At 44.1% G+C, this 24563-nt stretch overlaps 1 protein-coding gene across 6 annotated transcripts in view; it reads right to left on the bottom strand.

The window, feature by feature from the left end:
- RAP1GAP2 (RAP1 GTPase activating protein 2) overlaps positions 1 to 24563 on the bottom strand; it is a 318779-nt gene that overhangs the window by 93170 nt on the left and 201046 nt on the right. The window contains exon 1 of one of the 6 annotated variants that reach the window (XM_014608110.3): positions 22234 to 22578. The exons of the other annotated variants lie outside the window; for them this stretch is intronic. Within the exon in view, the coding sequence (XP_014463596.1) occupies positions 22234 to 22340 (107 nt within the window). The 5' untranslated portion in view covers positions 22341 to 22578. Of the gene's footprint in view, positions 1 to 22233; positions 22579 to 24563 lie in introns of those variants that run through there. 6 annotated transcript variants of the gene reach the window in all.

The following is a 24563-nucleotide window of genomic DNA, read 5'->3' as shown; positions in this document are numbered from 1 at the left end:
GGGCAGAAGGTAAGGAAAATACATGACATCTGATGAAGTAAGCTGTTGCCTAGGAAAGCTCATGCCTCTCAAAAGAACTTCTGTGAATAAGCCGATCGGGTGCAATGTTATTCCTAAACAAAATGCTGCTTGCTAGGGTCCGAAACAGCTAAGGTGTTAAGTTTGCACGAGCCAAGTACCACCCTGTGCACTCCAATGTACTGGGAATGGGAAGCCAAAAAAGCCAGAGCAAAAACTGAGCTTCTTTCACTCTCATTGTTCTTACATAAAAGCAACAGGAAAAAAAACCCACATCCCGCAATGCCCCTAAATTTGCCCGTACCTTTGATGATTTCACCATTCTTCCACAAGAACTAACCTTTCTAGCTCTATTTCTGCTAATGCTTTATTTTTTTTCCTTTTTAAGGCAGACTGAAGAAAATATGCCTCACATGGCAATCCACATTTCTCCTACCCATGTCCCAGCATTAAATGAAGCTGACATAACTCAAAGGATTTGCGCCCACCTCTCGTGCATGCAGATATAAGCCATTTTGCTTTGACAGTGGAGAGAAAGATTAACTTCAAAGCCATCATTAAGAGATAGAACAACATGACTCTAAGCAGATATTCAGATGGTGTAAACTAGCGTAGCTCCACAGACTCATGGAAGCACTAGGCATGGCACACAGATATCTAAAGTGACTGCTGGTTTACTTCAGCTGTGAATCTGTCCTCTTCTTCTTGATGAAATTGCTTCTTCATCCAATTTTCACTGCATTCCTTAGTTGTTGCTTGTACCCGAGCAAAACAGAAGAGTAAAACAAGTCCTCCTTGTCCTAGCCAGTTCTCACTCCAGATGGCAAGCTGTCTACAGACATATGGCGGGCTTTGCAGCACTTAAAAAGAGATCCCAGCCGAAAAAAATAATGGAGAACTGAAAGGCAATGCAAGTCCTGAAACCCACCTCCTAGACTTCATTCCATCCTTGATCCATAGCCCGAATTCCTGTTGATTTGGGACAGCAGAGTCATAACCGAAGCTAGAATTACAAATCCCCTTAGCAAGACAAAACTCCTGTGGAAGTCAATAAGAAGGATATCCATATAAAAACTGAGTCTGAAATTGAGGATTCAGGCTTGAATTGCTCCCTAGAATGAGCAGCAGACTTGTGCACGGTAGCAGAGAAAACGGGTGGTACTTTAAAAAATATCTGATGGGTACAATTATACAGGATTTTTTTGTCAACTAGGACATAAACCCTGTGTGTTGTCAGGAGATTAACAGGTGACAACATTTTTAAGGTGATGAAAAGATCTTTTTTGGAACATCCCAACCACTAAAAAATAAACTCTTTAAGTGCTGCCACCACTTCCAAACGATCGATCCCAGACATCACACGAGATCCAAGTATAGATTGACTTTTATTCGTAAATGTGTAGGATTGTGAATCCAAAAAAGAAGACAAAGCCAGTAGGGAAATGCATAGCGCCCGAGCGAGGGATTAACAATAGAAGGATGGGGGTGAGGAGGGGAACGCAACTGGGTTACTAACGCAGGAAACTGGCCAGTTCACTTAGATGTGTCCTGCGAGGCTGGCTCTGTTCAATAAAGCTGACTGTGCTTCACCCCAATACTCAAGTGAAATCCCAGCTCCACTGAAGTCAGCAGGAATTTTTTTCCTCCACTGGGATTTTACGCAAGAGCCATGCTGTACGAATGCAGGATTTGGGGGAACATGGATTGCAAGCAATGTACATAGCCTGCAAGTCTATACATAAATTTACAGACACATCTTATTTTGGGAGTTATAATAAAGAGGTTTTATGTGAACTCCCACAGACTTAGAGGTCCCTTCCAATAGAAGGACCCGACGGTGATGCCTGTTCTACATACCCATATGAGAGGCTTCAACAGGAAGAACAGACAAAGGTTGGAAGATGGAGAACCAAGGTAAAGGGAGAATGAGTGTTTTGCCCAAGGTCAACCAAGAGGTCTGTAAGCACAGACAGGAACAGGACCAAGCTCTCCACAGTCCCAAACATCTGCTTTCACTACAAGTCCATCCTTCCGCTCTTATTGTTTTAATGTTACTCATTGACCTCTGTGGTACACGTAGGCATGTTTGCCATGCTGCATATGTTGTGCTCCTTGACTAATTCACAGCTTTCATAATCAGCATATCACAACCATATGTTTAAGCAAATATTGTGTTTCCAGCTCAGCTGGCACAGGTGAAAATAAATGAGCCTGACTCCATTTTCTGCAGGAGGAACCACTTTGGCTTTAGACCTGCTGTTCTTTCACCTGCACCGACACAACCTTAGCAACAGTGATAGCAGCAGAAATGAGGCAGCTCAGATTTCCCTGACCCACGGTCTAAACTTCCATCTAGAGGTTTTCCACATCTGAGGCTTTGATCCTCCAAAGCTATTCCATATAGCCAGGACCTCGCATCTTCATGAGTTCCAGCTGAAATCAAGAGTTTTCACCTGGATTAGAAGGTAGAAGATCTCATGGGATCAGGGCCTCAATTTTTGCTGAGTGGTATATGGAAGGCAGTTATGCATGGGTAAAAGAAAAATTCATAATGATAGCTGGAAGGCCTGGAGAGGTTTCCGCTATCAAAATACTTGACACCCATCACGGCATAGACATCCAACTCGGGACACTGCTCTGGAACAAAGGGATTCTAATGAGCTTCTCATCTTGGGTACCAGCCTAAATTCACCCTATTGAACCCTATCAGGTATGACTAAGGATATTAGAACTTATTCCATTTAATGGAGCTTTCCCTTAACGTACTCTTTGGAGGCAGCCAATCTTCCAGGAGATTAACAAAAGGCTGGGGAGGGTCACATTGTATTATATCGTAAGCACTGATGAGCCTGGAGAACAAGCACTCATAATTTACCTTAAAGAGAAGTGAGGTGGTTAGCCACGTTAATCTAAACCAGGGGTGTCAAATTCAAAGCCTCCCTGAGTGGGTGTGCAAGCCGGACCAAGACCAACCCCCTGAAGAGTGGCCAGTGCTGGGTGCAACCCACACACTGTACGCAGCATGCACCAGCCCCTGGGACTGGCACTTGGTGCATGCTGCCCACACCATTCAGGTGGGACCCAGTGATGCAGGGGGGCAGTCTGGGGCACCACATGGAGTCCACGTCTCGGACCCCCTGTGCTGTGTGCAGTGCCAGGTCCAGCCCGCGCCCCGTGCTTGGCCCTATGCCACATACAGCAGGCACGGCTGGCCCAGCTATGCATGCCAGTCCCAGGGCTATCTGTGCACATGGCCATCAGGGCCAGCAGGGGCAGGGCTGGACCTGGCTCTGAACTCAGCACAGGGAGTCTTGCAACGCCCCAGACTGATCCCCTGTGCTGCCTGTAGCTTGTGCCTGCATGCAGCGTACAGGGCTGGGGCCAGTGCATGGGGTCAGTCCAGCAACCCACAAGCCAGTTCATATGGCTCCACGAACTGGATCTGGTCTCTGTGGGTTGTATGTTTGACACTCATGGTCTGAAGTCATGCAGAAGGTAGGGCAGGGTGGCACCTTAGAGACTAACTGGTTCAGAGAGCCATAAGCTTTTACAGCTGTCAGGGGGAAAGGACCCTGCTAAAAGAGATGAAGAGTAGACTGATTAGATAAGAAGTGCCTTCACCTTAATTCCCTTTATCAGCCCACTCGTTGCCTCTTTTAGCAGCATCCCCTCCCCTGTCCCTTTCCCTTCTATATAAAATCTTTTCTCTCTGCCAGTCTGCTTATAGCATCTGGCAAAGGTGGCTGTTGCCTACAAATGCTCATGCTTCTTTGAACCAGTCAGGCCCTATGATGCACCCTACCCTACCTTCTGCCTTAAAGGGAAGAAGTCAATTAAACTGGAAGGAGAATTTGGGCCCCGTTAGTCAATGGTGCTAATGGCTCTCTGGCAAACATCATTGCCCGAACCCCTCATCATTCAGGAGGAAGGGCACAGGCTGTAGGGATGGAGATGGAGTTACTAAGAACTTCCCAGGTGCTTCTCTCCAATGGTAGAGGTGTATGCTAACCCTGATTTTCTTGAGCTCTCACGGTTAGTCCCAGATCCTGGGAGAAGTGAGAAATACAAGAAAAACTAAACTGATGTTGTGCATCAAATAAGCCATTCTCTTTCCCTGACCTTTACCCAATAACACAAAGTGAGAGGAAGGAATTAACAGGGATTAAAGAGGAATATTTAGGAAAAAAAACACGAAAGCAGCTGTCTAGTTGGCTAAGCCAATGCTGTGTACTTCTGAGTACAAACATAAGATGAGACTTAGCTGTGTAGAGGCAAAATGAATGCATGCAGCCTCCTGGCTTCACGCATACCCTATTAATGTCAACAGCAAGATACCCACAGACTTCAAGGAACTTTGAGTTTGTGTCCAAAATGAAAGTCCACAGAAGGAAGCCTTCAGATAAGTTTGTTTGCTGCAGCCGGGCTTCTGGATTACTTCAGACGATGATGTATCCACAGCCTGGATTCTCGCCGTTCTCTTCTCTTCCCATCCCATCCCATCCCATCCCATCCCATCCCATCCCATCCCGTGTTTTACAATCAAGGATTCCTCTATTAGCAACATTAGCAATCTGCTGCTAGTGGGTACAAGACCTAGCATAATTCTAAACATTATAATGGCAGTTCATCTTCGTCATATGTTTGGAAACAGGGTAATGATTCAAAGTCTAACCCCCAGCACAGGTGCCAGAGCGTAGCATACAAAGGCATTTTGCTTGGCATGCGCGTCTTGGGGAAGGGGCCGGGGCCGGGGCTGCGTTTCCACAACAAGGATCGGGCCGCTAGCAGCTCTTCCACCATCTGCCTCTAGCACGCCAACACCTTACAAGTCAAGGCTGCAGATGTATTTGGCACTCTGCCCAAAAACATTGCCGACTTCTGGTCTAAGCCCTGATCCTTGTATAGCAAAATACATTTTAGCAAAATATTCATAAGTGTGGACCTCAGCAAAATTAGGCTGTTACCAAGCACTTTTGAAAGGTCTCACCCTAGCTATTTGCAGGACTTGAACAAAGATCCTAAGAGGTTGGGGCCACTGGTAAAAAAAAAAACAAAAAAAAAACAGACCAAACTGGAGCTCAAGCAGAGTGAACTCCTGTTTAGTTGTAATATAATTGTCATTGTAAAGAAAAGCCTCCTGTTTAAGATAGGCTTTGATTCTTTTTACCTTGAAAATACAAATGTATTATATTAGTAGATATATATAAGGCATTATTTTCCCTCCACAACTGGTTAATGGCATTCTTTTCAAAGCTGAACATTTTACATTAGCCAGACTGACCTTTGTAACTTTGCAGCCCGAACATTACTAGATGAAATAGATCTCGGAATTGGCACCTCTCCCTGTTGCTGCGGGGCTGAATTCAAAATAGAGCCGTGGAAAACGGCACGAGAGAACCTCGCATCCCCAACCGTTGCTTAGGAATATAGTGTTCCCTTGTGATTCAACGCTATTAAATTTGATAGGAAGGTTGCCATTTGTGAGTGTGCTCTGTTAACATACTGCGCTAATGCACTTATTTTAATTACGATATTAACTTCCTAGAAGAGGTCAATTGACATAAATCAAAGATATCCACAACACTTTGAGTTTTGATGATTGTTGTTGTTGTTTTGACAGAGCACATCCTTTGCTTTTTATTTCTCTCTGCAGCTGACACTGTTAGGCTATGGCTTGCTTATCATTAACGAGATCTGCTCCTACCTCTAAGTTGTTCGGCCCCAATAGGCAGCTGTCACATCGTCCTCTCGTGCACCTAAAAATCTTCAACTCATGTAAGCAAAATAAATAAAGCGTGGCAGGAGTTACAGAGGATGAACCTTTTGCATACGACTGAACTCCAGAACTGTGCATCTGTAAACTGAGCTCATGGCACAGGACGCAACGGCCCTCCATCCCCCAGCCCAAGCTACCTGTCGGCTGCTCTCCCACCCTCCCTTTCTTAACACATTCCCTGCAACATCCCCTATAAAGTGCAGCACGGTGTTCAATGCATGTTCGGTGTGTTGGAACTGGAAAGGTGCAAAGAAGATACAGAACAGACATATTGTGTCTGCTGGGAATTCCCTCGGGTTGGGGAAACAATGGGATAGAGTGAGGGCACACCATTTGGATACCACCCCCAATACAGGGCACAGCTTGGATACACCCCAGTACGCTCTGTCCTGGGTTACAAAGGGATTGCCCCCTTTCAGACCATTTCCACCTATTCTACCCTAGGCAAACGCTGGGCCCAGCCCAGAAACAAAACGCTGCAAAGAAATAGATGATAGCTCGCCCTCCTCAAATCTCTGATAAGCAGAGCAGAAGATCTCTGGCCTGACATGCTTTAAATGCATAGACAAATTGGAGAGAGTTCAAAGGAAAACAGCAACATGGATTAAAGGTTTGGCAAATAAGGCCTACAAGGACACTTGGAATGAAATGAGCCTGTTCATTTGTTTAAACAAATTGAAACTAAGGAGACACATTTTGGCTGTCTACAAACAGATAAAAGGAAGGTATTAAAAGGACATGGATCGATAGTTCTCATTAGTTAATAAGGAGAGAACAAGAAAGAATGGGATGAAACTGCAGCACGGAAAATATAGGTCAGATACTAGAGGAAATGTCTGAGCTAAAGTTGTGCCTATAGCTTTTGTCCCTGGAGGTACACGGACAGCTCAGGTAATGCAGGACTCAGGGAGCTGAATGAAGCAGCTTCATTGAAGGCAACGGCTAGACACAGATGTATTAGGCCTGCTTTAGAAATAATGAAGTCCAGTCTGTCAATACATAAGGGAACAAGTTAAAAGACCCCCATGAGACTGTAGCTAAGCCAAATATTCTAACGGTTTTTAATTAACTGCTGATTGGGGATGGAGTTTTAAGGGATTTAATTCTTCTGGTAGTCTCCAAGTAGTAGATCTGAGTAGGCAGCTTCTTCAAGCATGAGCTAGTTGAATAAAGAAAAAGAACTCAAAATATCTTTTTTCTGCCATTTTAAACACTCCAGGTCAGAGCCTCAACTGGAATAAGTTGGCCAAAAATCAGGAGTCTTCAAAGAGAATGAGGAGGCTGTGCGCTTGTTGGAGATTTGCCCCTTCACATCAACATGCATTAGCTCTTGTGAGAAGAGCACTGCAAACACTCACAAGCGGGTCCAGTCAATATTAACCATTATTTCATATAGCAGAATGATTCATGGATTCACCATCCTGCTCCGTTTGATGAAAAAACACTCTGTAAAGCTACACAAAGTACACAAACTCTCCTTAACATCCTGGGACTGACCCATAATGCGGATATTCCAGCTTTACGCCCATGATATGCCGTATTGAAGGCATGCCTACATGCTACAGAGATCAGAGCCCCTTGTCTTAGGTGTTGTACAAATACATGTCAAAAAGACAGTCCTTTCCCTGAGGCGCTTACACTGTAAGTATAAGAGGCAGCAGATGGAAGTGTTAAACAGACGGAGGAAACACAAGGAAACAATGAAACAAATTTGGCCCAACATGCAAAGCCGCGGTCATGGCGCACCACCTACATAATTGCTGTCAGCTCCATGGTTTGAGTCTGCTGACTTGAGTCAAGCTACGCCATGGAGAAAGACTGGCAAATCACATACATTCATGATCCACTTCCTCTCCACCAGAATTGAGGGCACAGCGGCCAAAAAAAAAAAAAGCAGGGTGGTGGAAATGCATGCAATTTCCAATGGTGCTCTATCAGTTCGTGCCAGCTGAGGTCCGGACCACATTTTCCGCAGAAGGCTTCAGGCAGGCAGTGTCTGTCTCTGAACAGGCTAATCTGAGGCTTTGAAGGTTTCGCTGCTTTTTTGTGCATTCTCTAATCAGCTCTGCTTATGGATGGCAGATGAAAATAAAGCCGTAAATACTTCCCATTGAAGCTGAGGGTGCTACTGGGGTTCTCCCGTAAGGCACAAAAGAGAAGGAAGACTGGTATCACATGGGAAGATGGTTTCTTCAACCTCCAGGCCAAAAGAGAGGCAGCGTGACGGGGAAATAAGTGTAGGAATGCAAAATACAAGATGCCTTCAGTATGATGGGGCTATTGGGCTGGATGGTGGGGGTAGGGAAGGATATACAAAGCGTCCTGAGGGATGTTCCTAATACACGCAAAGGAGAAAGAGAACGAATTAAATCTGCTCGTGTCATGACAGCGATTATATCAAACACCTGAATGGTGGGGGCCTGTTCTTCACCAATTTCATAGTTCCATAGTAGTTTAGGGTCAGAAGGGACCTGAACAGATCATCTAGTCTGACCCCCTGCCACTGGTAGAAGCACACGCTGGGATCACACGACCCAGACAGGTGTTCGTCCAACCTCTTTTTGAATTTACCCAAGGTAGGAGCGAGGACCACTTCCCTAGGATATTAAAGCCCTCTTCTACCACTTGAGCAATGCAAAGGGAGCTTAGTGTTTCATACATTATACAGACTGCGGGGTCACTGTAAAAACAGCAGGAGTATCGCTGGGGGCGGGAAATGATGTGTTGTTTCTAAACACTCTTATAATCAAGGAATTTTAAATGATGTTAAACACTGAAATGTAATTCATTGATTCCACCTCTGTTAGAGCAGACTGTCTAATGTGTTCAGGCATTCCTTTAAAAAGATAGAGGATTATTTTTTAATAAAGGTGGGGAAAGCATTGATTAGACTGGGGGGGCAGGGCACGAAGATTCAATCCAACGCCTCCTTTCTCTTCCATTCAGTAGAAGCTCAACATTCATCTCCCAGTGAAAAGACACAGATGAGACGGGTATTATTAGGATTTGCTTTCTGACTTGCTGGAATACTCCCTGTAAAGCACAACCTGGTCTAGAGGAAAACATGTTTCCTTTGAACCCTCTGCTCTGGTTTCCTTACTAATCTAATCTGCATGCGAATCTCAGCATTGGAGCAGGCTGGGGAGGCCAAACGGTGGTCCCAACAGTATAAAAGTGAGTCATATCCTGCTGTTCATGAAGATTAAATTTGTAGGGACACATACAAATGATTATATCTGCTCGGGTTTATCTGGGACTTGTAACAGGTTGCCATAGCATCCTATGCTGAGCATCTAAAATCACTCACACCTCTTACCAACATGTTTCTCTAGCACATGTTAATTTCTCGTTTGGAGCCAGAATTCAGAGGAAGCAGAATTTGTTCATTAATTAGGCTTTGAAATTGGTTAATTATTAGCAATGCATTTATAAGCACTGCTTTAATGGTCACCTCTGCCCAGTATGACTGTGTCAGCTACAGAGCCAATGCCAGCAGCCTAATGCCCCAATTACTGTTAAGTGACACTGAAAGTGAGCAAGGCCACTGAGTCTCTATTCACCATACTGAATCCTTATTCCCTAAATTAGTCCCAATAAAATCCCTGCTAAAGACTACCCCTGAGAATAACCTTCCTCCATAGGAGCAGGAGGCTCACAATCTGCCCCAATATGGCACCAAATCCCTAGCCGGTGCTATGGATAAAGTTTTCAGAAATGCGTAAGTCCCAGAGAAAGTCAAATCGGTTTATCCCTGCTGTGAATCTTGGCCTTGAAGCCATTGCTAATCATCGCAAGAGTGGCACTGAGGGTACAGAAATGGAGAGATCACAGATATCCATCCACAACAGCATTACCTGAACTCCTCGGCATTGTTCCTAACCTCTCCCTGCTGTAGGGCAGCCCCCTTGTCCCTCTCACCGATGGCTCATGCCTCAATGGGGCACTCCAGCTTATTTCACTAGTGCAGATACCAAAAGATTATGTAAATATGTTAATATTGTGCATGACACCCTGGGACAAAATCTACCACTTACGTAAGAACCCTGCAGAGCTGTCTGCACTGCTACGTTACACTGAACTACATGGGAGCCTCACTTTAATGGCTTTTACATCACAATCCCTGCCCAAAGACTGTGTAACCCAATTATAGACATGATGCAACCTGGGCAATTAACAAACAGTTGGGTGTAGATTAGGTATGGAAGGGCAATAACAATATGATTACGTACAGAGGAACTGCTCAGAGGAACGGTTTAATTAAAGGGCACTTGTAATTTTTATAACTGACTCACTTGTCTCTGGTGTTGTGGAACAAATGAGTCTTGAAGCTGGATCGCATTAATAAAATGTTGTAGTCCTGCACTGCCTCTGCAGCATCCAGTAGTCTGCATCCAGCATTCATCTGGGGCGCATGCCAGGTCTTTACTGCAGTCAGCTATGATGGGGACATGCAGCTTGTTTCTCAAGGCTAAAAAAGACTGGGCATTATGCAAACAGGATTTCTGCTTCCGAATATGGATGTCCAAGAATACCCTAGAGCCACGTGAGATTCTTAATATAGGATATTGATTTAGCAGGGCAGAGAGCGGCTGAGGACTGAACTCAGTGACCCAGATGGTCCCTTTCCCCTTTTCTGTTCCTACCTACTGTAAGAAGCTTCAGAAGCGAGAGTGGATACCTCAGTACTTGAAACTGTGCTCCAATCATACCCCAGAGCAGTATAATATTCTCAAAAAAGCAAGAAAACCACCAGGCCAATATAGAAAGCCTTCTATCTGAGTGAATATTGTGGGGTTGGAGAGCTGCCATGGAAAAAAAGAGCCTCAGGTATCTGTTGAGATTCAAGAGCCATAGGGAAGAGGGTCAGCGTTTGCTAAGGAGGTAAGGGACTGAGCTAACTCCCTTAAGCCCTCACCATGTGGGCATGCCTGCAAAAGGGTTCATGATGGCTCTTGTGCACTGGATTATATCTGCCAATCCTAAAGACAATCATTTTAAACCAAGTTCCAACTAAATTAAAATCTTATCCAGAAGCTGCAATTTAAAGCATTGCCAAAGCACATGTGGAGTCAGTTCTTTTCTGCCTACTGCTTACACTTGAGGAATTAGCCTACTGCTGTATTCCACCACCATGGCCGAGTGCCAAACCATCACATCCCATACACATCACCACGTCCCATGCCCATAGCCCAGGACTAATTCGGGCATCCTGTTCACTTGAAACTGTCAAGGTCTGAAGCAAGATTCAACCATTGTGGAGACTTCCTGGAAGCCAAAGAACATCACTGCCATAATGTTATTTGTTCATTTTCCTATTTAGACAGATTAGGGGGGGGGAAAGAACTCAAAACCTCCATTACTTGGTAAATCTAATTAAGGACATAGTTTAATGCAGTTACTGCAAACCAACTGCTGGTTTCTTAATGGAAACTATGAGTGGAGTTACATGGTATTTAAGAATGATAAAACTCAGAAGTAGGAGAAGAAGAATGAAAATGTCAGGAGACCCCCCACCCCCCCACCCCCACCTTGTAGCCACTCCATTTCTTATCATGCCCTTTTTATCTACTACTTATTTTATACTTGGTTGTCTTCAAACAATACCCCCAGCCCTTCAGAGACCATCATCAGGATGCAATCCTAGGGCCTTCAGCAGAAAAAGCAAGAGCCTCCAGTACTTGATCTAAGGGAGCAATTTGGTTAGCTAAAACTGTAGCAGGCCCTTATTCTCTATGCGTCACCTGTTCAGACAGGAACTGAGCTAGTTTGTTTCCATTGCAGAAAATAGGAGGTTGCTGTAAAGGGAGAATGTCTTGGCCCAAGCAATACACTTCCCCTAGAAAAGAGACAGCAGCAGCAAGAGGAGTAAGTGGAAGGGAAGACAGAAAATGCAGAAGACTGACCAGCAGGACAAGAAGGGGCAAGGACGAGCCAAAAAGAAATAAAAGAAAGCTAAAAATTCTAACAAACATGGGTTTGTAAGTCACCTGAGCCATTCCCCTCCCAAACTCTGTTCTTGCATGTTGAGATTCATTAGACCGCCCCCTTATTAGAACTGTAAACTAGCTACGGGTGACACAGTAATAGTTTATCTATCCATTTCTCCTTGCATACTGTAATGATGACAGGTGAGTGATAAAGGAAGTGTGATTACACTTATAGGCAGTACATTAAGGAGTATATTATATAGGCAGTATATTAAGGAGAGTGTCTGATGAGTGCACTGCTCTTTATAAATAGGCCTTGATTATTTAGGAAAGGCTTGGAGAAAAGTGTTTGCAATCACCTCGAAAATTTTCTGATGCTGACTCGGTGATGCTGCTTTGCAAAGTTATGTCCGCCTTCCAGAATGATTGCTCCGTGAACCAGAAGTCATTCAGTACAATGGAGCAGGCTGACTCTCTAGGCTAGAAAGTTCTGACACATAGGCTAGGGACAGAAATTACACCTAAACCGATATAAGTGATCAGCAGCTGGTTCAAATCTGTAACACAACACAAGTTCAGTGCACACAAATCACTTTCAAAATGGCTGAAACCAGTTTAAGATAACCCCGGATGGATGTAGTATCAGACTGAACTGATTTAGGTTAAATCGGTTTATTGAACTTCTGTCCCAGATCCCCTTCAGAATCACCTTAATTCAAAGTTCTCCAGCATCCCAGGATGCTTTGCACCTCTCCTGCAAACCACCCCTCACAGGATGGGTGGGCCAGCCTTGGCCCAAGCTGTCTGCTCCAGCTGAGCAGGGAACTGTGCTCTAGCCCCCACCCCTCCCCAACTTCTGGCCTGGGCCACTGTAGGCATGAGGCTGCATTTCCCGAATCAAAAGTGAATGTCTGTTCACCTGCCTACTGGTTCAATCTACGCAGCTTAGACTAACCTGCAAAGATTGAATCAATTCAGCCTTGGGCTTTTTGACTGTCTGTACTTAGCCTTATAACTGCAAGCATACTTGGGCTAAATAAAGGTTAGTACATTCAACAAGAGTGCTTCTATCTAGCAGCTAGTCCACAGAAACGATAAGAGCTTACTACTAAAGCAAGCTAACAAAATTCCTTCCTTTGCTCTAGCTTAGAAAGTCTGTCATTTGGAGATTCAATCCCTTCTAATGACCTGTAATAAGGATGGCTATGACTGCTATGTAGAAAATGGTAAACAGGCTGTGAAAAATTTGAGAGGATGCAAACATTTTCACAATTGCTCTCTCTAAAGCTGCACTGAAATCCTGAAAGTTAGTAAAAGTAGCTTGTTTTATACAGAGCACTGCCTCCCTACCTTTATCATACTAAATAAAATAGCTGCCTTCCGGAAGCTAAACTGATTGTTTTATTCCACTCCAAAGAGCTATCCCTAGGAAGCAAGTATTTACAATGTACAAAGACAGAAGTGGTTTGAGAACAAGTTTTCAATTACATGAAGCAGACAATAAATGCATCAATTTCATTGTAAGAAAGCCTTGATTTAAAGAGACCGAGGGGCTAAATTCATCCCTGCTACAACTGTACTGTTTCCAATAGCGCTACATCAAAAATGAATTTGGCTCAGCGTAGCTATGAAAAATTTACCTCACCATTCTTCGCAGGAAGAAATATTTTCATTACTCCTCCACTAGCTGAATCCATGTAAAATAATGGTAAGGATCTCGTTTATGAGCCTCTCTCTCTTTCCCTCTCTAATACAAATGTGTCGTACTATAATAATGATTGTCATCTTTATTGCATGTGTCAGGGGAGCAGAAAATGCTTTCTGAACATTAATTAAGCTTCTTAATACCTTGTGGATATTGGCAGGCATTACTTATACTTCTCTCAATAACACATCTGAGGTGCAAAGGCCGCACCAGGCTGAATCATTAAGCTGACTCAGTGAGTCACTGGCAAAGCTTCAGCTGGTATCCTGGACTCCAGCACCACCTTCCCATCTCTTCCCTTCATTTCAATGGGTGTTCGCTCGAGTAGTATATGGTGCTGCTCCAAGTTGGAAAAAGCTTGATGGGTCAGTGACTTTCCATGGGGCTTAAGGGCCTAAATTGCTTAAGCACAACAAATCATATTCAACAGAAACTGAATTACTGATGTCTTTTTGTTGGGCTCATTGTAACTGCTTGGACTCCAGGCCCCACAAAGAGATGCAACAGTGACCGTGGAGAAGCTCTCTATTTAGAGATGTAAAATTCCCCCCAGTACTGTGGACAGTACTCAAGAAAGAGCTGTACCCACATGGCATTATCTAACCCACTGTCATACAAGAAATCAGCAGAGCCCAGATCTTCTGAGCAGCTGTCCAGAGCCTACTGACAAAACCATCTTTCCCTCTTAGCTTAAATATTTTTCTTCCATTTTCTAAATCCAAATCTTACTGAAAGACGCTGATTACAGATGGTCTCTCCTTTATTGTTTCATTTGTCTGAATTAAGAGACAGGTTTTAAATTGGCAATAACCTACTAGTATAAAAAAATGTGCAGGAGAGGGAGATATCAATATATTATCCTACTTCGAAAGAGACACTCTCAGATTTCATGGTAAATGTTTCAGCGTACCTCCCATTTCATTGCGCAAATTAAACAGACTTAGCAGTGTTGACTATATTTTATGCATTCACTTAATCCTCGGGGCCATATTGAAGCCTGGCATACGAAGCTGCAGGTCTTCGACAGACACACACTTGCAGAGAGTTAAAGCTGTCCTGCTGTTTTATCCTTGAGAAGGACAATAAAGATGTCCTGTAAATTAATAGCCTTTATTTTTGGAGCCATCTTTTTTTTTTTTTTTTGCCCTTGATGGACCTTACCTTGCTTTTCTTTGGCTGTTCCCTTTTTAATTTATTTAATATTTAATATCCAATGTCTTAAGTTTTCACTGGGGACTGTGCTGTTCTATTAGGTTTCAATCAACGCACTATAGCTCGCTCTGCATCTCGGGTTAAATACCCCATTAAAATACAAATAGAGTTTTGCCGTTTCTGAAACTGCTTTCCCTTACTATACACAGGAGTAATCTGCATCCCAGCTAACAAGGCAGCTCTCTGTACACCTTCTGCTTGTTCATCTCTTAAAAGTGAGAGAGAGAGCAAGCCCTTCTGCTTTGAAGCTAAAGGAACAGGCTGAGGTGGATAACATACTCGATCCAGATGTCAGCAGAGCTGGAGCACTTTATGCCACCGGAGGCACTCGGCACATTTCCTCGAAAATGAGTTGGAATCACAATCCCAGACCTCAACAGACCCAAGCATTTAGCATCCAAACCCTGCTCCAGATCCTCATTTAGAAACAGACCCCACCTGTGTGATCTGCCAAATCAAACCAATTCAGATCTGGATCTCCCCGGTTTTGAATAGGTTTGAATTCACAACCCCAGGTGCAGCCCCGCTTGACTTGCATGCAACTTCGTTTTTGGATACAATTCCGAATCTGGATTCAGATGCAATAGCGCAGGCCTCATTACCTGTTTATCTGTAAAATACCTGTCAACGGGGTCAAGAAAAGGAATACCTACTCTTGCATTACCTAAGAGGTCAGTAAGAAAAGCAAAAAGAAGCCTAGAATGAAAAATACAATCTGAGTTACCCTGCAAGTTATCAAAGAGATGGAAAACGTCAGCAATACCATCATTTATATTTATTCCATACTCTCTTTTTAATTACAAAGGCAAGTTGTAAAGGATAAATCATTGAAGTCTATCAAATTGTAGAAGGTCCTTCAAAAAAGAAAAAGCCTTTCAATCAGAGGCAGCTTACAAGTGTAAATCATTTACCGCGTATCACACAAAGCTTCTTGCCTGTAAAGAAAGTTAGCAAAAACGGACAACAATGGAGCTGAGCAAAATGTTTCACATAACAGTTTTTCTTCTGTCAGAAATTGCCGTTTCATCAACAATGAAGCATTTTATTAAAACTGATTTACTGCTATGCAATTTGTGATGGCAAAAGTCAAAACAAATCATTTTGATTTTGTTTCATCTTGAGCCTCAGCAAAATATTAACCTTAATATTGGATTGTAATACACGGTAAATGTGATGTTATCACAACATTTTGATAGCCCAAATTAATTGCAATGTGTAATTTTCAAATTACACCTGTTACGCATGAAAGTGTCTCTTCTTCCTTTTATGCAATGTCATTTCATTTGAAGAACGTAAAAATGACTAGAAAACAAGCAAGTCTAAGAATTCTTAACTATTTACAGTATTTTTAATGGCTCTAAATATAGGTCTCTTTATCATTGCCAAAGAGAGATTGATTGCATGAAACATTCTGCACTTTCGACATAACATTTTGTGACTAGCACTGGTTTAAAAAATTAGAGAAGAAAAATTCACAAAAAATTGTCACTGTCCCTGGTCCCAGCCCCAGGCTCAGCCCTGACTCCCTGCACCTCACCCCACTCCCAGACTCCCCACCCCACTTGTCTGCAGCTCCATCACTATCCACCCAACCATATGCATCCTGCCTGGGGGTAGTCCCGAGCTGGTCTTTATGGAGACCCCGACCCGGCCTGCCTGCTCTGTCTGGCACCCCTGGGGGTGGGTGCAGGGTGGACAGGCTTGGGCCAGATAGGATCAATTGCTCCCGCTCCCACCACAGTGGGTCAGCACCATCCCCCTGCTGCTCCAGGCCAGGTCAGCCCCTTCCCCCCAACTCACAACAGCTCACCAAAACTCCCTAAGTGGCCCTCCAGGCCAAATAATTGCTGAGCTAAGGCATACACTGTGCTCAGGATTTTGCCCTGACCTCAAGTATATCGCATGTATCGACACATAACAGTCAGCAAAAATACAGAATGGTATTTTCTGGTCTAGATTCTCTTCCAATAAATTATGCATTTGCAAATTAACAGCTTGCGTCTGTCTATACATAGCTTTCTCTAAGGTATACTTCACAAAGAGAGGAACCCAAATCCAGCTAGGAGCAAGGTGACATTTCACTGCAAATGAATTTAGCTTTAATTACTCTTCTGCACCAAGGATAAATATTATTCCATACAGTTCAGAGAGCCCTGCATCTGAACAGATACTGGCGTGCGTATTCGGTTTTTATACCTCACTGACTGCATCACACACACACAATCAGATATTACTCTGAAGGTAACTTAAAAGAAGCCAAATTCTGCTTTAATGTCCATATATTCAGACATTGGATTTTAGTCAAAGAGTTAGCTACCCCCAATAGCAAATCCTTAATAAACTAAGACTGCTCGCAGACTGAACATGTGGCTAAACATGGAAACACACTCTTATTATCTACAGGATTTCTTTTATAATTTAATTTTCAGGAGCAGAAAAACATGTTGACTTTAATAATTATTAGGATGTATCATTCACCAATCAATGGCTTTTTAAACCAAACGGGATTGTGAGGAGCAGCTAATCAGAACCCCTGCATGTCACAAGGGGTAGAACCTGATATTGTCACTCCTGCACTGAGCCAACCACCCGGGATCAAAACTGAGTCTCTTTTAAAATTAGGATGAAATCCTGGCCCCATTAGATTTCAGGGAGCTTTGACATTAACTTCAGTGCAGCCAGGATTTCACCTCCAATCTTGATTTAAAGACTTCAGGTGGTTAAAAATCAGCACCCCGTGCTACCATAGCCCTTGCTAAACCGTTCCGTGGTCAATCATCTTCCCGGTTTCTGGCTTATTTCCACTTTTCTAGTATATGGAAAATGAGCATCTAACCATCTGATTTGAAACCATCTTATCCTAGATGTCTGACTCACTCCATTAGTATGCAGTGCCCATCCCCATGGAGTCCAAGCACTTGTATGTGGAAGATACAGGCTTCTGAGTTAGATAAGAAGATCTAGTCTAAAGTCATGGATTTTTTAAGCACTAATTGGAATCAGTCGGAGTTCTTGATGAAAGAGCAGGATTTATACTTCAAAAACTAGCTGTTATAGCACATTACTGGCTATCCATTTAAGATCAACAGTGACATCCAGATTAGTTTGCAAATGAACTGGACTGGCATGGATTGATTGATTGTTCCAGGAAGGAAGGCAGCAGGAAGAAGGTAAGTCTCATTTGGGCCGGTGCAAGAAAAACTCAGCAAAATCAATTCGCAGCATTTATAGTTTGGTGGGTTGACTAATAAGAAAGCGACATTGGCCACTAGGGAGTCAGCATCTGGTAGGGACCCTGGCACACATGCAGCTGGCTCATGTGAAGTGAAATTCAATTGCAAATGCACAATGAATACTGAATATAGAAAAGAGAGAGAGAGTCACCATGACTGACTTAATCCCTTTCTTCCCCCAGGTTGTGTCACTGACTTGGCACTGAAAGCGTACAAAGTTTCAGCAGAGCACCTCCTCCTAAAGTACTTTCAGTCCCTCCCCTGCAAGCAGCATGTAGCAGATGTGAAAACAGCTGTAGGGGGTCTGGTTCTCCCCTTGAGATGCCTGTGTGACTTGAATAAGCCCCTCCAGCAAGACCTAAATGAAGAAAAAGAGTTTGTGCCTGACCTGATATTATAAAACACATACATACATTTATGGGACCATATTTCCAGGAGAGCTCAGAGCCAGATTTCCCAGCTCCATATCAGCATGAGCACCCAGAAATGCAATGATGTATATTGGGAGCTGGGCACTTTGGGAAATGTTGCCTGCATCACTGCTAAAATCCTTTGACTTTGGATATTCTGGGGTATGTCCTGTGATAACCATATAGACATTATTCTAAGTGGTCTCAGTGCGGGTTTCACCATCCTGGTTTGAGGCGAGAGCACTTGCCATCACTTACCACCAGCACAGACTCTCATTTCATAGTTTCCAGGGAGTTGTACTTTCACTCCTTGCAACTGTCACATCAGAAATAAATCTCCTTCATGTTCAAACACATGAAATGCCCGATGCTGCAAGTACTCATGTGGGCAAGTAATGTTACTCAGGCACAGAGTGAACTAGCTCCAGCAGTCATCCTAGGGGAGACAGCCCTTAATTCGTTTCTGCAGACACTCGGGCCCCGTAGGAAGTAAGAAGGTTCTGGCTAATTGAAAAGGAGAAAAAAGAAAATCAAAAGGTCTAGATCATGGCTATGAAACCAGATTCTTTTAAACTTGATTACATTCCAGATGTTTCACGAGGGAAATGAATAACTCCATTGAGCTAGAGAGTATTGTTTCTCTTGCCTCTTGTTTAGCATCAAGCACTCATCTCCTGTTTATTCAAGCACATTATATTAACCCCTAGCTGCCATGGCCATGTTGCCAAATGCTTATAGCACAGGTAGTCCCTAGCTAAACGCAGGACTATATGCAGCAGGTGGATACAACAAACAGATTTGGGGACCAGAAGGAAACCCAAAACAGGTCAGCAAGACATTCAGGTTAGATACAGACGTTACACTTCCACTAGTGTAAGTGCCTGGGAACCAGGCTGCACCTGTCACCTTGCAAAAGTTCAGTGCACACGGACCAGTTTAAAAATAGCAGATCCGTGTCTAGGATAGACCTGGATGGATGTAGGATCAGACTTGAGTGATTTAGGTTAGACTGGTCTATCGCACTTCTGTACCAGATCCCCTCCTAACTCAAGTTAGGTCGCAGTCTGCCAGAATCCCAGGCAGCTTTGTGAACCCCTGCTCCCTCACCCTCCCGGAGAGATGCACTCACCTTGGCAGCGCTCAGCTGCTCCGGTCAAGCACCTAGCTGGTCCCACCTCTAGGTTGTCACAGAGATGAGGCAGGAAAGCCTCTGTCCCGAGCCCTGCCTCCTCTGCCTGCATCTGTCAGTTGGGCTGGGAAGAGGGTGGATGGGGAGAGCAGAGGTCCCTGCTGCACAATCCCCCCAGCTATGCTGACTTGGGTCTGGGGGGAAGGCGGGGGACTGGGGCCAGGGCCAGGCCTGCAGGGCAGGGTCCTCCACTCCCTGCCCCAGCTAACAGGTGCAAGCAGGAGGTGCAGTGCTGCTGACAACAGCAGTGAAGGGGATTGATGGGGGAAGTGGAGGCCCCAGCCCTGGCTCCCCCAAACTTAATCCAGCACAGATGGGGGGGCCCACATGGCAGGGGCCTCCGCTCCCCCATCCCCCTTCCCCGCCGCCCTGCCAGCACTGACACAGGGAGAAGCGAAGGCTTGGAGCCATGTGGCTGTCAGGCAGGTTGGGTGGCAGAGGGGGAGGAGGAAAGGGGATGTCCCTGCCGCAACAAGTGGCCTGGACCCCCTCAGACTTGAGCCAGCACAACTAACAGCTGGCCAGGGTGGCGGGGAAGGGGTGCCTGGAGAGAAGGGCCAATCAAGGCCAAATCAGGGGTGCCCCGGCTACTGGGAAGTGTGCAGGAGCACCCCCAACCTGCTGGGCTCAGCCAGTGTAGGCAGCCTCTGTGCTCCCCCCACTGAAGGCAAACATTTGTTCTGTTCACTCCTGACCAAAACTAGGATGCTTAGAGGAAAGAGCGAAACTTGGATTGCTTCTGCCTTGGGCTTTTTGAATGTCTGTACCTGGCCTATGTGCCTAATGTAAACCAGCTGCCAAACCAGTCAAAGCATCTGTAGGCATAATGGCAAAGAAGAGTTTGAAGTTGTGGGTTGATGCAAGACACTGAGAAGGCCTTTGTAGAAATGGATGGAAGTCCCACCCTGGCATAAGCAGTGTTATTCAACTTTTAGGGAAGTCTGGCCCTAAGCAAATCACTATTTGTTATGTGCTTGGTAGAATAAAGGAGACAAAAGTAAAAAGACTGCTTGTGAGCCAGTCAGCAATCCTGATGCAGTTCATCATATGAAAACAATCTGTAGACTGTAATAGGGATTAAAAAATAATAGGGCACTGCATTCAAATATCTATAGCCAAGTAAACAAGTTGTATGGAATAACTGTAAGACATATAGGATTTCATTGGATTGAGATGTTTTTCATCTATTTTTCCTTACTGTGGTATATCAATGATACAATTCTCTATTGCTTTTTATGGGAAAGTTTTAAAAAAATCCTTACAGAAATGGTATCATTTTCCACCGAATACTCGAGGACTATTCCATTAGGTTATACAGATGTCTATTCTTATTGTTACAATGTCCCAAACTGTGCAGGATGCCAGGGTGGAAAAAAAAAACCATGTCCCCAAAAGGTTACAATCTAACTCACTACTGGGTAAAATGACTGTGGATGTCTCTGTTGTGTCTGATGACACTGCATGCAGGTCTGAGCCTCGGTTTTTGATGTGATCTGTGCAAATAATACAATAGTAGGGATGGGACAGAATAGAGAAAAAGAAGGATTAAAGCAATAAGATTATTCCATTCACCTGTGTGCATGGTTTGGCGGTTTCGATCAAACCACCAAGTCAACGGCATCTTTCTTAACAATTTTTAACACTCTTCACATCAAAGCTGAAAGAGGGGGAACAATTCAACAACACTTAGACGATAGATAGGGTCCATCTTAAATCCACAAAAGCAACTCTAAAACTCTGTCCTTAAGTCAACCGGTTGTCTATCGGGTCTGGATACCATATTACAGGGATGGGAAACATAATACAGACCATGTGTCACTAAACTTGGGGAAAATGGGGTGGGCCTAAGCTTCATCTCTGCACCGCCTTTATCAGTCTACCTATTTTTTTAAATACAGGTTCAAACAGTACGGTTCTGCCTGCCTATGTTTTTTCCCATATGAAATCAATAAAAGTAACTGCTAAGAAAAATATTAAGTTGCTGCGATCACTGTCTTGCTTTTCACTTTCAACTAAATATTAGATCCCCAGCCCAGATCTGAGTACATATTTCTCACTGCTTCAGCGACAAACTTGCCAGAACATCGAAATGCTTAAGGAGACAGAGCCCTCTAAACAAGGACATGAAAAATCAAACATCATAAGCCTTTGAGAAAAATGAAAAGTCATATTAATAAAGTGGAAAAATCAGAAACGGTATATAACGGATGTCAGCAAACACAACATTCAAAACAGGCTGCTCCCCCAAAACACAAAGTTGAACAGAAAGTACAATCCGCAGCTTAATCAATGAATCTGAAAACCATTTGTCAACTGTTTCTCAGGAAAGAGACAAAGCTGTTAATCTGAATCAAATCAGTTCCACAAACACTGCAGTCTCGGGAAGAAAAACAGTCCTTCCCGGCTCTATCCAGCCCAAGACCTGGATGTTCAGGGTTAATAGGTAAACTTAGAAGGGATGAAGAAGTTCAATCTATACATATGCCAAGCAATTATGAAAGGGCTGTAAGCACATACATGTTAGCACCGTGCCTATTGTTTTGCTTTGGGAGTCATATTGCCAGCACAGACAATAATACATTCATCTAATCATCTGATCTAGTCAATGCAATCACGGAGACAATATATACATAATGCTGGCTTCACAACCCCCATTCGTCCCCAGAGCGAACATTTCATTACCAAAGACCTGGCAACGATGGCTTTATTTTTTTTTTCCCCTTCAATACAGAGAGAAAGATACTGAAGAAACTCGTGCTTTACCTTTTTTCTTTATTTTGCTTTCTGGATTTGTGCAACAACCCTATAAGTACAACAGCTGCTCGGATCCCTGCCCTTTTTGAATGCATCCTGTCAGCCGGTTGTGACATAGTTAAGGTGACACTTCCACAGGCTCTGGTGCCAATATTCCCAACCCTTGGCAAGAGACCTGCTTGGAAAAAAGTGTAATCCTCCCTCCCTCTCTAGCATGCACACTTCTCTTTCTCTTCCTCGCTGTCCTCTGCCTTGTTACTCCTGCCTGATAGGTAAAGCTCTTGCTGAATCAGGTGACTTCTCTCACTCCAGCGACCTTCAAGTCACCTGCCTCCCCTTCCTAGCCGACTACAGCCTCTGATTCTGCTGCTGCTCTTCTGCTCGGGGTTGCTAAGCTGCCAGCACACAGAAGGGTGGCATTTCCAAGTCAATTAAATCACTTTAAACTGTACCAGCCTCAGATGTGGTCATCCGCGCTCCGCTATCTGTCATGCCTGCATTTAACCAGCAACCTCAATCCTTCCCCCCCCCACCCCCAACCTTCTCAAAGAGCTGTAGTTGGGGGCTTCTCTTCGGCATGTGAAAGTTAGCAATAAACTAAAGCAGAGGCAGAAATGAGGCACGCATAGCATTTTCAGCGAGCCCTGTCATTTCCTGGATGGTACCCGCGAGCAAACTGAACGGAACGACCATGCGGAGCTGGGACCCACACGCAGAGACCAGCTTTTAGATGTCTTCCTCGGCTACTGCTCGTGCACGAAACGGGATCGGCACAAAAGCGGATTTGTGTGCATGTGAGCGTGAGGTGTGCTTTCGGGAGCCGGGGGGCATTTCAAAGCAGCACTGATTTTATGCTGGGGAAAACAAAGAATCCTAACAAAGGTGGGTGTCCTTTGTTACTGGTGTTTGGGGAATTCGTCGCTTGGCAAAAATGGAAATGCATGAGCTAAGTCAAACGGAGGGGCATGGGTTTGGGAGGCTCGCACGGCACCAGGTTTAACCAGTGGCTTTTATAATGAATGTAAGGATGTCTTTTTCCTTCCCTACAGAATGTCATTTGCCGATTGCTGCCGGGGATTAGATGACTTCTAAGAACATTAAATGAGCAGAGTCTTTATTTTTAATGCTTGGGTTCGGCTGTCACAACTGCATAGTGCTTATACTAAAGGTTTTAGCCAGTACAGTTTAACAGTGAAAATCAGTACTGAAGTTCAAAAGCACAGCCTTCAACATCTAAAAAGCAGGAAGAGTTTGGGGTGGGGGATTGTTTGTTTGTTTTTTACTTTGCAGATAATCACTCATTTTTCCTTGACTTATTAAATCTTTCCCATTTGGGGCAGATCCTCAGCTGGTTAACTTGGCATACCGCCAGCATCTTGTTCATTGTGCTCACAATGTATTTCATGAATAAATGTCCTACTCTGTCTCAAAATGTACTGAGCAGTTGCTGTTAACAGGTGCGGCAAAATATAGACCCTCCAGTTCACTCCTTACATAGGGAACATGTCATATTCCCTGTTCCAGGGTGTTTTTTTAAGTAAGCTGCAAATGATCTACTTCAGAGCATCAGCCTCAACACCTTTCCCTTGCAAAGTGTTTGTTACCATGGTGATAAAACATGCTGGTATCTCTCTACTTTCACCCCCCTCCTTCCATCCTCCCATATCACTTCCCATTCATGCTGGTTTAATTTTCACATTAGAAATAAACACGGGACCAGCTCAATCACTTTGAACATGCTACTTGCCAGATCCAGCCCATTGATTTAAGGCATGTGCAGCAAGGGAGCAGGTCGGCAAAAACCTAACCTCTACAAGAGGAAAATATGAGCAACTGGCCAAAACACCTGGAGTTGTGCTCCTCTTTTCCTCTACAGCCAGGATCTTAGACACTATAATAAACCTATTAGATCATCTAGTCTGGGCGGCCCCTTTAAATTGTTCCCTATGGTGTACTTTCCAAGTCTTTATCCAGTCTACTCCGACTGTATTAAGAAGACAGCCCCTTTGATAATAACAGTGAAGTTAGAGACATCCTCCCTACTGAAGTATAAGTATTCACTGGATGCTAAGAGCCTATCTTATTTCCCAAGATACTAGGAGAGTAAGCATCTAGTCTCATATTCTTCCTCAGACTCCAAGGCCATGCACAGACCACTGGGCAGTGTTTGAACAATGAGATATTCATTTAAATTAGGATGCCAGGGCAGGCACGGGAGAGTCTCTTTACAGAGCAGCCTGACTAAGCACTATCATATATATGTATCAATCAGCAAATCATCTCTTTCCATGGCATCCTGCAGCAGCCTTCTTCAGCAGGTAGTTCATAAGGGCACAGTG

Source organism: Alligator mississippiensis, chromosome 14, assembly GCF_030867095.1.
Source record: "Alligator mississippiensis isolate rAllMis1 chromosome 14, rAllMis1, whole genome shotgun sequence".
Taxonomy (NCBI): domain Eukaryota; kingdom Metazoa; phylum Chordata; order Crocodylia; family Alligatoridae; genus Alligator; species Alligator mississippiensis.
This window is presented reverse-complemented; position numbering and strand designations above follow the sequence as displayed.